Raw genomic sequence first — 16,358 nt, 5'->3', positions numbered from 1 at the left:
ACACACACACACACACACACACACAGAGGCAGAGACACAGGCAGAGTGGGACTCAATCCCAGGTCTCCAGGATCACGCCCTGGGCTGAAGGTGGCGCTAAACCGCTGAGCCACCCAGGCTGCCCTAATTTTTTTTTCATGTAAAATTGAGATACTGCCATAGTCAGGCTAACTGCACTCTCAAATATACCTCTTCTAACATCATTTCTGTTTGACTTGCAAGGCCAGCTGGGCCCATGTTAATTTTCTAAGTACAGCTGACTCACTCCAAATTGGAGATGTCATACCAATGAGTCATAAGGCCTCCATGGGTCAGGCTTTCAGTTTCAACAAGAGTCTAGGAGCCTGTCAAGAGTGGAATTCCTCCAAAATGAGTGTACTTGGTGGCTGCATCAGGTAGGTGGCAATGTTGTGCTGGGAAATGGCCTGAGTTCCTTAACCAAGACAGCTTTCTCTTTCTCCTTATGGGCCACCTGCTCTGTGTACACTTCTGCATTTGAACAGTGTCACGACTGCTTGCAGTCCAACCAAATCAACTTCCAAAGTTTTTGGTCCACCCAAAGCTCTCGATCAAAAAGCAAGGTTCTTGTCGTGGATACCATTTATGTTTGGGGACTCCTTGATTCAGCAGCTCTATCTGCCTTTCAGGTAGTCACAGGAATTGCGGATTCCCTGTCGTGAAAATATTCCTCTGCCTGCCTGCAGGAGTCACTAACCATCAAGGCACCATTTGGGCAGCTTGTTTGAATCCTAGCTTTTGTGGCTAAGCCTGTAAACTTCTGTTCAGTAATATGTAGGATGGGGGGAACCCTTCCTCTCCCCCTCACCCCTCATCTATCACTTGAGGGAGAGCATGCACGAACCAGAGATTCCACGGAGTCTTAGATTCCCAAATCTGGCCCATGGTTCCTCTTCCAAAAAATCATGTCTCTGGCTGCATTCCATCCCCATCGCCAAAACTGTCAGGTCTGGGATTTGATTTTACCCTATCATTAAGAACCAGTGAGTTGGCCTGTCAGTGTACCAAGGATGCTGACAGAAGACACGTGACTAAGACTCTTGGGTTAGAGGCCAAGGATTTCATTTAGCATTCATGACACAGCCTGCAGAATGAACATCAGCATGTTTGTGGGGGTTCCCCTTGTCTCTAATTCCACAGGGGTAATGCAATGGGCCCGGACAGATGTTAAACATGCAGCTGAGAAACACTGTGGGGGGACCAATCCGCTGTTTTTACAGCATACCTACTCCCTATCCTCAAGGGCACTAACTACATAGATCCTGAGGAATACCCAGGCAAACTGTCAATCAAGACCCAGCAAAGTGTGTAGGCGCAGAAGAGGTGCAAGAGAACTGGGCTGTCCTGTCTGACAATTAGCCTTTCCTGTAATGTGTTTTGTTTATTCTTTCATCTATCTCTCATGCTCTCTGTAAACTATTGCCTTGTCCAGGTGAGGCCCTTGTGCAAGATCTGGCTACAGAATGATATACAGCCTAATCTAGAGTATCTTCAAACCATAGTTTCAAAGACCGAAGAAGGATAAGCCCTCTTAAAGTTTGCCGGTCACTTAGTTTGTCAGCCACCTGTCAGTCCTAGGTGGAAGAGAGGGCTAAAGGAAACTTTTCTGGTCCATCTTTCTTTAAGAACTACGACTACTGCCAGTTCCTAAGATAAGGACAGTCACTTAATAGTCTAGAAAGAGCCACTTCTATTTTTCTAGAACAAAATCTCCTATTGCGGTGAAAGGGTGATGACAGACAAGGCAGTAACATACTTACTAAGGAGAAGGCCCAGTGATTATGTTGATGGTCCAAGGCTGAGATGATACAACTCAGTTCCAGTGCAGAGCACATGATAATTTTTTTCCTCTGGAGTTTTTATTTCAGCCTTAAAAAAACTCCCCAAATTGGTTATTTAGATTCCAAGATTTTACTCTTCAGAGATACACTAATTATAGCTGTTTTAAAATTACAAGCAAACTTCATGAAGTCTCAGGTTTTAATTCATGACAGGTAAACAACAATATTTGAGGACTAAAAGAACAAAAATGAGATCAACAGCTGCAATAAATAACATTTGAATAATTCAGCAGATGGACATTAGTGGTTAAGCTTCAGATCCACACAATGAAAAAGCATAAATACAATGACATGACTAAGTGGTTATCATTGGCAGACCCCACGAAACCTGAAGCTCAGATGCAAAGGGCTGTTTTGGTGACTCAGAAGGGACAGTATAATAAAATGGTGGTGTTTCTATTCATATGGCATCAAAACTTTTTCCTATCTTAAGTGACTTCACAAGATACCTTGAAATTCTATCTTTTTCTGTGTGTTTCTACTGGGAATTTCAAGAAAAAAATCATAACACTTTTCTCCTGAAAGCTAGACTGAGGAAAATAAAAGGAGCACTGAAGTCACAGTGTTTTAGAGCATTGTCATGCAGTGTTTTGGAGTTTATCTTTGGGGGATAAAATAGGAAGTGGGCTAGTGTAAAAAATATTAGGCACTAATCAATTACATATAAGAACCAAATTAATCCCATTATATCAGAGGGAATTTAATCTGAAGAAAATCAGCTTCCTGACTTGGTTAAAACAAAGTCTATAATGTAATGAGACAAAAGTGAAGTAGTTTAAGTAATAAATGTTTAATCAAAGAATTTTACATATTATTAACAGCATTCATTTGGCCAAACATCTACACGTTTGTAGAATCCTACTGTATATAAAGTGGGAATGTATCAAGTATAGACTATGAAAGTGCAAATAACAAGTCAAGGTTAGAGTAATTTTTTTTTTTACATTATAAAATTAACTTGTTTACAAAATAGGCTTTGCCAAACTTTATTTCTGAATTGTAAAGTCAATGACTGTGTTGTTTTTAAAATATGTACCAAGGAAATACAAATTGAATAATGATCATTTTTCATGCTCAGGAGATAACGGCACAGAAAGAAAGGGTACTGCACAAGGTGCAAGGAGCCAGGACCCATCCCATACACTGTCTTCACACAAAGCACGCTTTCTCACCTTATTGCAGCTTTGCAAGACGCCTCAATGGGATACAAAGACTCTCTCTATTGAAAAATTACAACTTGGTCTAAAAACTGATTGATGTCAATATTTTTTAATCCAAAATAAACTTGTAAAAAAAATCCTTTAATGGACTGTTTCAGTTTAATTATACAGTAATACACTGTAGACAAAGTTAGGATTTTCCCCAACTAATTTAATGGGGATTAATAGGGATGTTTCTGATAAATTGGGGAAATAAAAGCTAATGTGGACCTTTGATATCCACGACATAGGAGCAAATTCACAAACAGTTTATTCTAAGGGAACCTGGGGGGAATGTTAAGTACTCTAACAGAATGTCCTAGCCATATGAATTCAAAGGATGAGAATTTCAAAAGCAGGTTTTGGAGAAAAAAAATCAAAAACCGTAATCACAACTCACGTGGATATCAATATTAATATGACCTTTTGCCTAGCCCAGGACTTGCCTGTACACACTCAGTACTGAAATTTTGGTATCTGTAGATTTCTGATAAGAATCTGGCAAAACATTAAATGGAGTGTTGCATATCTATTTTATCTTATGCTAGTTTCAATAATATGTAAGTAAAACAGCCATTCCAACAGTTTACTCTAGTTTTAATTACACACTGTACCATTGTATCTTAATTACAACTAAGACCAGTATTTTCTTCACAGTAAGACACTGATAACTAGGAAGTTGATTTTTTTCAACACTAAACAGTAATCACACAGCAAATGAGTATTGTGCAATAGAACAAACACATGTCAGCATTTGCTATTTAGGCAAACAAACTGATTGAACATTTAGTTGTTATATTTACTGTAAAGGCAAGGCCATGGGTGGTTTTATGGAGGTCTTTGCAATTTATAGCATAGTTACTTCAGAAGAGACACTGAAATTTGAATTACTCACTTATTTAACTGGCAACTATCCATTTAGTTAGGCAAAGGCACGGTAACATGTTGCGCAGGATGTTTTATTGAATTTTTTAATAATTGTGGGATTTACTATAACTCATGAAAACTCCACTTTTTTTTTCTATTTTATAAAACACTTACCATTAAAAGTAATTGCACCCATTAGTAATTAGAATGCACTGTAAAAGTGTGAAAACAAAGAACTATGATTGCACTTCCAATAAAGTGTCTCTTAAAATACAGCACCGCTGTTGCTAATCAACTGTATTTTAATATTAAAATAAACTGTTTTTAACAGCAGCATTAGGTTTAGTTAACTTAAGCTACAGGCTACATTTTATTTAAATGCAGTCTCCATGGCAACAAAACCCCATTAAATTCTGGAATATCACTGCTACCAAGTGGCACCTTTAACTCCAGAGAAGGCTGAGACTCCTCTGGAGCCCTCTAGGACACTGCACGCCTACACGCCTTGTTAGTCAGCGCATGAGTCAGTTTGGCACAAGTGGACTGTAATAGACATGACAAGGAATCTTTGATTCATGTAAATATGAAAACTCCACTGTGGTAGATGTAGCACTGAGGAGAAGCCGTGGATACCTCAATTCATACCGCTCAGACAGAAAGGAAGGAAGAAAGTGATGGAAGAGCACAGACAGAGGGATGAAATGGTATTAGCTCTGTCCAAAATAACTTCTTAAATGAAGAAAATGCTTTTCTTTAAAAGAGGAAAAACCACCCAAGGATTAGGGAGTAAGCCTTTAATTTAAACTTCGTTCAATTTAAGTATTGCCAACTTTAGACTAAACAGAGGACTGCATTTTCTCAGAGTGTGGAATCTGGCCTACTTATTCCGTTTGTGTTTCTCTTACTCTTCTTTTTTTGTCAGCAAAAAGGGGAAAAGCTATCCCATTAAATATAAAAGAAATTCCCTGAAAGGTTAAAATCAGAAATGAAGCTACCATTCAAGGGAACTCCTTTGTATTTAATCCTAATGTCAGTGGTTTATAATTGAGTTGGAATTGAGTGGATCAAGTCTATAAAGCATACTCCACTAGAACACCATCTGTACCTGTGATTCATTTAGAGCCCAGAGGGGTGCAGTTCACACTAAATGTACTTGTTCAAGCCAGTCACTTGAGGTTTGAGGTGTCTGACTTGAAACATCTGAACCATCTCCCTTGTTGGCTGCCTCATTACCACTACTGCTAGCTGGAGATGCTGCCTCCCCAGCCAGGGTATTTTCTTCCAAAGGATTTTCTTCTTCTATTTGGGTTCCTCTACCTTCATTGACCACGGCATCTTCAAACACTGAATCTTCTTCCGGTGGCACCAGCTCCACATCCCTCGTCCCTTCTAACTCATCTTTGACACAGGGGAGCTGGGAATCTGCACTGGTTTCTGTAGTTGCTGGAGGAATCAGGGCAATACTCTGAGGGTTCATGTCATGAAACCAAGCCATGATATTGCCAAGAAGATTGTCATTGATGTTGGCGTCCTGGCCAGCTGAGTCAGGGTCACTGGATGAGGGATAGAATTCACTTCTTCCCTCACTGAGAGGGTGTGAATTCAGAGTGTCAGTTGAAAATGGGTCACTTTCTGCTCCTAATCTCATGAGGCTGTCACCAAGTTCCAACAGCTCAGAGCTGCTCAATGCGGCCCGAGGACTATCTGTGTTCCTGGGGACCGAGTCTAGCCTGGAAGGTAAAGAGGTGCCTATTGCTCCTAAGGATGCCTCATTACTGAGGAAGTCTCTATTCTCCTCATCAATGGCCAGCCCGGATTCTTGCAGTGATAACTGTATTGCAAGAAGTATATTGGGATCATCTTCATCCAAGGAACTCAGAGCCTGAGGTGACAGAAAGTAAAAGAGCTTTAAAATTTTAAAAGGAAAAATGATTTAACTCAATGAGGTTTACCAACTATGCTTTTGCCAAAGATCATAAATATTATCTCTATTTATGCAGAATTATTATTTTATCCACTCAAATCTTACTTTATTTTCTCCTTGCTTATGATAAAAAGAAAAAAAAATTCCTCAAGAGAACTCTGAAATTTAGGAATCTTTGCTGGTACTACATCTTTGAAACAAAGATTTTAGAATGAAAAGGTTAAAAAGGAAAGCAATAAAAGTAAAAAAAAAAGGAAGCCAGGGAAAACAAGGAAGGAACATCAACAAGGGCAATGAGGCTGCCCAGGAAGCCGACCTGAAGAGAGTCCTGGTTTTCAGAGCGACTGGCAGGGGTGTAGTCACGCAGGGACGAGCTGTGCAGTACGCTCATAGATGCGGAGCTCACTACTGAGGCACCAGGCCTGCGGCCACTGCCACCATCTGGGATGTCTGTTTTAAAGCAAGTGGAACCTGAGACAATTCAGTCATACAACATTTCACCCATCTTTTTATTTTGGTTAACAATTTCTCTTTCAGTGCTATTGAAAACCTGTGTTTACTTAATCTTTCAGAGATTTCTCCTCCATATTTGTCTCATCAAAATATATTTAATACTGCGGTGCCTGGGTGGTCGAGTCAGTTAGGCGTCTGATTCTTGATCTCAGCTCAGGTCTTGATCTCAGGGTCATGAGTTCTGGAGCCTTACTGGGCTCCAAAAGGGGGCTCTAACTAGCTTGCCTTAATAAAAAAAAAAAAAAAAAAAAAGATATCTAATACCACTACTTCAAACACACGATTGTTCTTTTTTAATTTTTTTTAAGGTTTATTTATTTGTTCATGATAGACATAGAGAGAGAGAGAGAGAGAGAGAGAGAGAGAGGCAGAGACATAGGCAGAGGGAGAAGCAAGCTCCATGCCGGGAGCCCGATGCGGAACTCGATCCCGGGACTCCAGGATTGTGCCCTGAGCCAAAGGCAGGTGCTAAACCACTGAGCCACTCAGGGATCCCCCACGATTGTTCTTTATGTTCTTGCTTGCACTAAATATGGTTCTATTCATAAATGCAAGTGCTACCACCCATTCCTTCTTTTTTCCTTAAGCAGTAACAAATAAAGGTATATTCATTTTCAGAGTTTTCAAAACTAAAGAATTTTGGAATCACAATAGCCTGAGGAACAAATATTTAGGCTCTTTGATCCCAATTTATTAAAGATGATCTGCTGACATAGTTTAAAGATTTTCCATTAACAGTTTAACATTTAAAAGTTGATAAAATAATTTATCTCTAATACCAGGAATTTTCTCTTTTAAAGAATGTCTAGAGAAGAATGGAGGCTAGGAGAAAAATATTCTATGAACATAGTAACAGTGATCAAGAGCTACACTTTGTTGAGTGCTCACTATGTGCTACTAGTGCTTAAGGGTTTTATACTCATTCTTTCACTTAATGTTCACAGAGAGCCCACAAAGTGGCTCTGTTACAAATGCTTCTTTGGAATGAGGAGACTGAAGCTTGAAGAGGTTATGTGAACTTGACTAAAGTTTCACACCGATCCACAGCAAAGATGGCGACACGAATCCAGGTATGGCTGACTCCACAGCCTATGTTCTTCATCTCTCTGGTTTCCTGTGTTCTGTAACATGTGAGGCATCTACATATTGATAGTATCTACACTACAAACTATTTCACCAACATTTTTTTTAAAGATTTTATTTATTTATTAATGAGACACAGAGAGATAGAGAGGCAGAGACACAGGAAGAGGGAGAAGCAGGCTCCATGCAGAGAGCCTGGTGTGGGACCTGATCTCGGAACCCCAGGATCACGTCCTGAGCCGAAGGCAGACGCCCAACTGCTAAGCCACCCAGGCATCCCTATTTCACCAACATTTAGATTAGCCAGTTTTAAGAATAAGTTCAAGAGAAAGAAGAGACTAAAACGTAACCAACTCCACAGCTTACCTAAAGTGCTTTCGCTCGGCTCATCAGGGTCTGGAGGATTACCAAGCAGACTGTGCACATCTCCTCGACGGCGCTGCTGTCTGTGCCTCCTCCGATACTGAAATTCAGCATATTCCTGCATAAACCAAAGGTTATAAAATACAGGAGAGCATGCAATTGTTTTTATGCAAATAAAACAAACAATACACTTTTTTTTTCCCCAGGAAAAAAATGTGTGATTTTATATACATATTATAAAATCACTTGGCTTTAACAAAAGAAATTTCAGGTTTTGCCATGCCAAGGAAACAGATAAGGTAAAATGGAAAAAGAAAAATTTTAAACAGTCATTTCAGTTGCCTGGATAAAGAGCAAATACTTGCAAGCTCCAATGCTAGGTCATAACTGAGCCTTATTTCATGTGCCTGGGTCTTGTTATACACTGTTATAACTAATACCATAATGATTTTACTAATAGAAGTTATGGTCTTTAGTAACATAAGTAAGGTTCTTGGAGGTTTTGTTTTTAAAAGTGACTGTGATATGTACAGTGGAAAGAAAAAAAAATGAAGAACATACACTGTCAGACTATTAGATTTTATATTCCTTGGGATAACTACATACCATACTCACAAGTTAAATGATTAAATTAAAAGAAAAATGTGATGTCAGCTTTAAAATACAATGTTACTTGGCTTCCTTCTTATATTAGCTAATATGTGGGGTTATCTATAACATGGGCAGGGGGATGTGTTTTCTATTTACTATATGGGAAGATCACAGATTAGGGCAGAGGCAGAACCTTTGGCTCTCTGCTATTATTTTGGTACAAACATACTTTTCGGGGTTTTAGTGCAGAAGAGACCAGAAAAGAGGCCAGTTAGTGTGCATGACATCAGCATAAATAGGTTATTTTTGAGAGCCATTATAAAACCTTTGAGTAGTAAATGCTAAGATACTCAGGTTTATGATCATCCTGGTTTTCCTAGGATATTCAATATGCTTATATTGTGAAAGTACCACTCAATGAAGAGAGGTTTTACCTCACGAATAAAATTTTCACATCATACCATTCAAGTTAAATTTATTTAAACTCCATTTATGTGAACAAGCAGTGGTCTCTACTAAGAAGTGGGAGACACCCTACTAGGTTAGAAAACAAGAAAGATACTACAGGTTCTTGGAGATATTATTTAGGTTCTTTAAACTTTCCTGCTGAGCTGGGGTATGATTTCCTCTTTTTCTGGAGGCCCATGATCCCTAACTGGATGACTATTATGTATCATCATGGCTCACTGGACCACTAAGGACCGCCACATTTCTTAGACAAAGATGGAATGAAAAACTTTATTTCAGTTTAGTGTTTATTTACTTAAAGGTTTTAGTGTTTTAGAGAGAGAGAGAGAGAGGATGTGAGCAGGGGAGGGGCAGAGGAGAGGGAGAGAGAATCTCAAGCTGACTGTGCTGAGCATAGAGCCTGATGTGGGGCTTGATCTCATGACCCCAAGATCATGACCTGCGTGGAAACCAAGAGTCAGAGGCTTAACCAACTGAGTCACCCAGGTACCCCTCAAGGTTTATATTTAAGGAGAATTTGTTTACTTTGTAAACTTAATGATGGCACAAAAAAGTTATTCTGAATTAAATGAACTATTATTACTAACCATACAGTATACACATTCCCAACTTAAGAAAATTAAAATTTGGCTTAAAAACAACAATAAAAGAAACTTGATTTATTTATAATTATTCTGACAGAAAACTGAATGGCATTCTCTCACAATGCAATAGGCTTAAAAAATTGATCCCATAAAATTAAACTTAGCTGAAAATTTCTAAGAATTCCTAGATTTTAAAAAAAGATTTATTTGAGAGAGAGAGAGAGAGAGAGAGAGAGAGAGAGAGAAAGCACGTACAAGCATGGTGGGGAACGGCAATGGAAGAAGGAGAGAAAATCCTAAGCAGACTCCATGCTGAGTACAGAGCCACATGCGGGGTTTGATCCCATAACCCTGAGATGATGACTGAGCTGACACCAAGAGTGGGACAACCACCTGACTATGCTACCCAGGTGCCCCAGAATTCCTATATTCTAAACAAAGCATATAAAAAGGCTTGGGACACTCCAAATGATTTAAGAGTGTTAAGGTTACAGAGAAGATTGAGAAATTTTGAGATTTATTGGCGAAAAAGCTGCCAGATGCATTTTGTTGAGCACCAAATTCATCAATAGCTTAAAGGGAAGCTTTAATTCTTCCAAATTTCCACGAAGTAGATAGTGCCACCCACATTTTAAAGAGAAATTTAAGGAAGAACATAGTCTAAAATCTAATAGTTATCAAGCTAGACCTTGAATTCAGGATCCCTCAGACTCTAGCACTATGTTCTTTCCTCTGGGCTCCACTCCCTTTAAAGTGGTACAAAATACTTATGATTGTCACTGAGCCATTCAATTTAATTTAAAAAAGAATAAGATGGAATTAACTTTACTGAAAAAATATAAATTTAACCTAAAAGTCTATCGGAGTTTGGTAACATTTTTTTTTCAGAGTATATATGAAGGCACAGAGCTAATTTTTCAAGATATTATTTTGGCAGTTACTTGTTAGTCACAGGCATGCAGAATTTTAGTTTTACACTATATGGTAAGTCTTTATTTTTTTTTTTTAAGATTTTATTTATTTATTCATGAGAGACACACACACACACAGAGACAGAGGCAGAAACACAGTCAGAGGGAGAAGCAGGCTCCATGCAGGGAGCCTGATGTGGCACTTGATCTCCAGGATCACACCCTGAGCCGAAGGCAGGTGCTAAACCACCAAGCCACCTGGGCTGCCCCTATATGGTAAATCTTTAGACTTGCAATAAGGTTTACATAAAAGCTTGGTGTTTCAATGTACCAAAGACTTTAAAGAAAAGTAAAAATAATTAAATAATTCTTACAAAACTTATTAACACATGAAAATAAATTTCAGAAGGAAAAATTACTTATACTTTCACAATTCTCAACTCTGGAGAAAAAGAACTTGATAATTTATAAATATTCACATGTAAGGTGGCAAGCTTTCCTTTTTTTTTTTTTTTTTTACACAATGAATCTGTGTCAGTCACATTAGCAGGCCTTCGATGTTCAAGGACAAATATTTAGGATTCCTAAAGTTACTGTCAGAGCTAGAAGCTGCAGGATGATACACACATGACTATGACTACACTGATAAAGGTTTTATTTTGGTTCAAATAAAGCTAAACTGTGTTTCTACCTTGAAGTACTGAAATCTTTAGTACTCTTTTTTTTTTTTTTTTTGATAATTGAAGCTTGTTTATTCATTTTTTTAGGTGGATATTTTCCATACTATCCTCAAAGCTGTAATTATAACAGAATAATAAGCATAGGATCAGGTAAAGAGAAGGTTCATAATTTGTTTTACAATAGAAATTTCATTAATACATTAAATTATTTTTGCAATTTAAGTGAATTTAAAATTTTCCTTATCAGAGCTCAAAGCATGGATTGTTTTCTCAAGTCAATATTTTCTGGGATATATATCTACCAATACAAAGGCCATAAGGTGATTGCAAGTATCCTCAGCAGTTGAAAACAGAAAGTATCTGATTTAAATAAGCCACAGTCATTTCTGGATAACTGATTTCATTCTCTTTTAGTTGTAGGTAAACCATTAGGCTAAACAATAAACAAAGGTTTCACTATTTGTCCTGCTCTCTTCTAAGTTAAAAGGTTATTATAATATAATATAAACATCATATATATACTGTTTTAAAGAATAAGGAAGGAGAGACAGAAGTAGAATGAACTGCTAAAACCATTTAAAATCAGACTCAACAGTGACAGTGGCAATTTAAATCTCAGAAAATAGCAATGTGATTAAGATTTTCACTCTATCTTATTTTTATTCGTAGTAATTGCTATTTGCAATGTTAGTATTTTAGACTCTTTGTATTTTAAAATCTACCAGTAACAACAACCAAAAAATTCAGAAGAGGGTGAAAATCTTAAAGAGAAACATAGCAACTAAGCAAAGCATTTCTTTCTGCATAAATATTATCAATGTCAAGTTTCCACCTTAGAAACTGATTACAAATCAATTCAATCAGGTTGTTGATAACTTTAAAAAAACAGATTGTGCAGGTTTTTCATAGATTCAGACTGAACAATATTACCACAAAAAATACATTTCTGATACATAAAATTTGTATCTCTTAACCAATTTGAAAATATGTTCTAAAATATATCCTATAAGTTGCCTTAATTCTGACTGCTCAGTAATTAAAAATAAAAAGGGGGATGCATTTAATAATGTGATGATAGTTCAATACCACAAGTAGCTAAAGGTAGGCTCTGCTGAGGCATTTTTATTATATAATAAGAAAGAGAAAACACTGCTGACAATCTCAGTAGGATTTAGAATAGAAAAAGGGTAGAAATGCAAGCAGGATTTCTTGATGGAAAAATATAATTAAAAAGAAAACACCCCCCGCCCCCAGCAAAACAATTACCTCAGGTGATGCGAATCCTAAGTATTCCCAATCCCATGTTCCACCAGCAAAGCTACAAAGAAATTAGACATACCATTTGATTTATTATCAGCATTATAAAGTACAATCAGACCCTCACCCATTGAACATTACTTTTAATTCCTTTGCTTAGAACTTGCTTAACCGAAGTAGATTAACTACTGAATACAATGAAAATGATACTTCAATCCTTTCAACTTCTAAATTGCTTTATGTTCATGTAAAATAGTGGAAAAATATAAATCATCACTATAACAGTTATTTGATGATTCCTATTTTTATAAGTGTTTATGTAATAAAAAAATAGGGTCAAAGAAATTCTAATGGCTATAATTATTATGAATAAGAAAATACGCTTCAATTTATAATGGTAGTAACAGTATAAGTATCTGAAATAAACAACCAAAACTCAACTGTTCTTTAATGGATGAATATGAATCACTTAAATAACTTTATTAATATCAGATTTCTAATTTCTTCATAACCTCTTACATAAAAATGTAAATAAGACCCTAACAAGTTGGCAAGGCTTCCAAATTCAACATTCTAAGATGTTTAGGACTATCATATCACTACATATTTGAAGTGATGCATTAGAATACTCTGAATTATGAGTTCACTGAAGTGTGAACTTTACCTGGCTTAATTTAGTCCAAGAAACTACACAATGACAAACAAAAAATAAGAGAAATAGAAATAGTACCGGGGGAAAAAATCACCAAAAAGAAATTAACATGATTTTATCAGCTCTCTTTTAGGTATAAATAACTTCCAGGAATATGAGCACCAGTTAGAAAATAAACCTGGTGGCATTTGTGGCTGGAGCTGGATGATTTCCACAGCATACATCCTTTTTACCTGCGCCTTGGAGCTTCTGGTGAGTCTGCAGGGGCAACTCCCCGAGCCACAGAAGCCAGGAATTCTTGTCTCTTCTGCTGTACAAGGCATGCTGCCTTGATGATCTTGTGGCGGGGTGTGCGAAGGTAAGGCCTATTGACTTTTTGGGCAAGGTCTTCAGTGACCATTTCTAGGTCTGTCTATGGTAATAAGAGAGAGAGAAAAAAAGGATTATAGGCTGAATAAGTTAGTCAATAGCAAATTCATTATCTATTTGGTTTCTCAGTTAAATCTAACTCTTTTGAATTCCGAAATTAATCCAAATTATAAAATAACTTATTTAACATATACTTCTATTTTGTGCATTTCAGGAAAATAGTACTCATCTGAAAGTCATTTATAACAATGTAGTCGGTACAAAGACATAGTGAGTATGCTAGAACTCTATAGGGAATTTAAAATTTGTCTATGTGAAAAAAAAATGAGTAGATTTCAAGGCACTGTACATGCAAATACATGACTACGTAGTGAAAACTACATGGAAACGGTGAAGGAATCTGAGGCAAGGCAAGATCTCTGTGATCTAGGCTTAGGTCTGAAAGGTTTCATGGAAAAAATTAATATTGAGCACCTTTTAAAGAAATGTGGGATATAGATTACTAGAGGGCAGTTCAAAGGAGTGGCATGAAAATTGTGGCAAGAGAAGAAAGTTTGGTGTATTAAAAAAAAAAAGAATGTATAATGAAGTTGGTTAGCTATAGTGATCAGTTGGCTTTGGTGTTGTTTTTTTAAATATTCTAACTTTTTCACTTGTACTTTTAAAATAAACTGGCACACAGTAACTTTCCCATCTAGTATGTAATGTGTTTTGTTTCATCTTTGAAGATAAAGTTTCTAGTTACATAATCAGAAATAGGCTAGATTTCAACATCAACCAGTTTAGGATAAATAAATAAATGTGGTAGGAAATGTTTGCATAGCTCAGAACTCACTCAGATTTACTGTGGTGAATTTAATTATAAAAAAATTTCAGTTTATTACTAGTAACTTTTCCTTCTTTAAAAATCACTGTAAACATGAAAATAAAATTTTCTACTAGTCACACCCAAATAAGATAAAATGTAGTTAAGTGGTTGAAAAAGGACAAAATCTGTTTTTTTTATAGTAATTGCATTTAAATTTAATTTTAAAAAGATATCTTACTTGCATGAGTTCAAAAATTTCTTTCTTTGTGCTTTTAGGTTCTAAGAAAAATCCATATGGATAAGAACACTTGAGAATGCGTCGAGTTTTTAAGAGCACATGAACTGCATCTTCAATGAAAGTAGTATCTGGACAGCCTCCTTCAGCTATAAAGTAAATCAGGCAGAGTGAAAAAAAAAAACTTCTGCAAATATGCTGTCATAAATTAATTAAACAATGAGTTTTCTCAAACAAACAAAAAAGGCTCTCTATTTAGAAACTGCTTGAAGTAACTGTATGGTAATACTTATTTGAACTAGACCAAAAACCTACACAAAACACTCATGTGTGGCTTGTAGGCATCTATAAATAAAGTATACACTGCAGCTGCCCAAGAGCACTGATGGCAATCATGAAGGAATGCATACACTGATTCTGCATTCTGTTCTCAACCTGTTCGTTAAACAAATCTAGCTTTAGATCATCTCTTCTTTATTATGTTTTTCAGGTATCTCTAGTGAAACTTTGCCGACTAAAAATTAAAACAAATGGGGGTGCCTGACTGGCTCAGTCAGAAGAGTATATGACTCTTGATCTTAAGGTCATAACTTTGAGCCCCATGCTGGGTATAAAGATTACAAAAAATAATAAACTTAAAAAAAAAGAATTAAAATAAACACCCTCCTTAGCTGTTTGCTAAAAAACAAAACAAAACAAAACAAAAACACCTAATTATGATTATGGTTCTGTAAAAACAACATTTTAGAAAAAAGATACAACATTCTGGGGAACTGGATAACTAATGCTAGTAAATATAACAGGGAGAGAAAGAAAGGAAGGGAAGAAGACTGAGAAAAGGGGAGAAGAAACTACCTTAATATCTGAGACTTCCTTCTCCAAGTATCATTATAACATTCTAACTTTCTTCTTAACTACAAAAAAGGGAAACTAAGTAGTAGAATCTAGATTCATAAGTACTTTTGAAAATAAGATTATTCTGCAGGCTTGTGGAAAGAAATTACATGTGTATGTACACACACAAATGTATAGACCACCCCAAAATATCTACCCTAGCAGAGGGATCTGAGCTAAGTAGAGTAAAAAAAGAAAAAGAAAACAAAACAAACAGCACCCCCCAGTATACATGTATGAGAAGTATGTGAAATTTTGTTTCTTCCTTTCTAATCCTTACAACATTTAATTCTTTTTCATCTCATTATGCTGTCTTGAACCTCCAAGAAAAGAAGCAGTAATTCACATTTACAGATATTTATTGAATGTTTATTATGTGTCAGGTACAGTTCTAAGCATTAGGGACAGCTCAGTGATGTAAGACAAAAATCCCGGTTGAAGAACTGTAGAACTTGTGAGGGTTTTTTTCCTTTTAATTTTTACTATGGACAGTATGTTAAGAGTTTGATAATGGTGATATAATTATATCATTCCTAAAGTCTAAACACTGAAAATGAACAAGGAGACAAAGCTGCTACTGATACTTTTTCTCCTAATTTATTTAATTCATGCTTATCTTTTTTTTTAAAGATTTTATTTATTTATTCATGAGAGACACATAGAGAGGGGCAGAAACATAGGCAGAGGGAGAAGCAGGCTCTCTGTGGGGAGTCAGATGCAGGACTTGATCCCAGGACTCCAGGATCATGATCTGAGCCAAAGACAGATGCTCAACCACTGAGCCACTCAGGCATCCCTCATGCTTACTATCTTAATTAGGGAATTACCCTCATAAAAAGGGTCTTACTTTTACAAACTGGAGGAAATACAATTGCATATTTTGCCTGAAAACCTTTCATATATAAGCTATGATTATTTTAAAAATGTGACTTTTTAAAAACAAACATCATAGAACCCATACTCTGTGTGGTCACTATAAGATACTGTATTTTAATGATGCAACCAATACTCAATCCATTTTAGGAATGTTCTTTCTGAATTTCCACTTTAGGATACATAAGTTAGCCCTATCTCATGTCTTTGCTTTTGGACTCTGATGTC

General features: G+C 36.5%; 2 protein-coding genes and 1 long non-coding RNA gene across 14 annotated transcripts in view; 2 read left to right on the top strand and 1 right to left on the bottom strand.

Moving 5' to 3' along the window:
* LOC609865 (protein lifeguard 2) overlaps window positions 1-3,145 on the top strand; it is a 34,745-nt gene extending 31,600 nt beyond the window's left edge. For 2 of the 4 annotated variants that reach the window (XM_038556802.1, XM_038556801.1), the window contains exon 12: window positions 2,938-3,131. In XM_038556802.1, coding sequence (XP_038412730.1) covers window positions 2,938-3,116 — 179 coding nt within the window. In that variant the 3' untranslated portion in view covers window positions 3,117-3,131. Of the gene's footprint in view, window positions 1-2,937 lie in introns of all 4 variants that reach the window. The other 2 variants (XM_038556806.1, XM_038556808.1) reach the window with 2 other exon arrangements.
* Window positions 1,985-16,358, bottom strand: part of ANKIB1 (ankyrin repeat and IBR domain containing 1) — a 239,213-nt gene continuing 224,839 nt past the window's right edge. For 6 of the 9 annotated variants that reach the window (XM_038556781.1, XM_038556779.1, XM_038556782.1 and 3 more), the window contains 6 exons: window positions 14,367-14,512; window positions 13,185-13,363; window positions 12,309-12,360; window positions 7,812-7,926; window positions 6,166-6,320; window positions 1,985-5,807 (listed from right to left, as the gene is read on the bottom strand). In XM_038556781.1, coding sequence (XP_038412709.1) covers window positions 5,064-5,807; window positions 6,166-6,320; window positions 7,812-7,926; window positions 12,309-12,360; window positions 13,185-13,363; window positions 14,367-14,512 — 1,391 coding nt within the window. In that variant the 3' untranslated portion in view covers window positions 1,985-5,063. The remainder of the gene's footprint in view (window positions 5,808-6,165; window positions 6,321-7,811; window positions 7,927-12,308; window positions 12,361-13,184; window positions 13,364-14,366; window positions 14,513-16,358) is intronic. The other 3 variants (XM_038556785.1, XM_038556786.1, XM_038556787.1) reach the window with 3 other exon arrangements.
* LOC119876971 lies at window positions 7,178-14,661 on the top strand. Its single transcript, XR_005369369.1, has 3 exons — window positions 7,178-7,432; window positions 11,130-11,192; window positions 13,074-14,661. It is a non-coding gene; the product is annotated as an uncharacterized LOC119876971 (long non-coding RNA).

This window comes from Canis lupus, chromosome 14, assembly GCF_011100685.1.
Source record: "Canis lupus familiaris isolate Mischka breed German Shepherd chromosome 14, alternate assembly UU_Cfam_GSD_1.0, whole genome shotgun sequence".
NCBI lineage: Eukaryota > Metazoa > Chordata > Mammalia > Carnivora > Canidae > Canis > Canis lupus.
The sequence above is the reverse complement of the archived record's forward strand: the minus strand, read 5'-3'. Positions and strand labels throughout refer to the sequence as shown.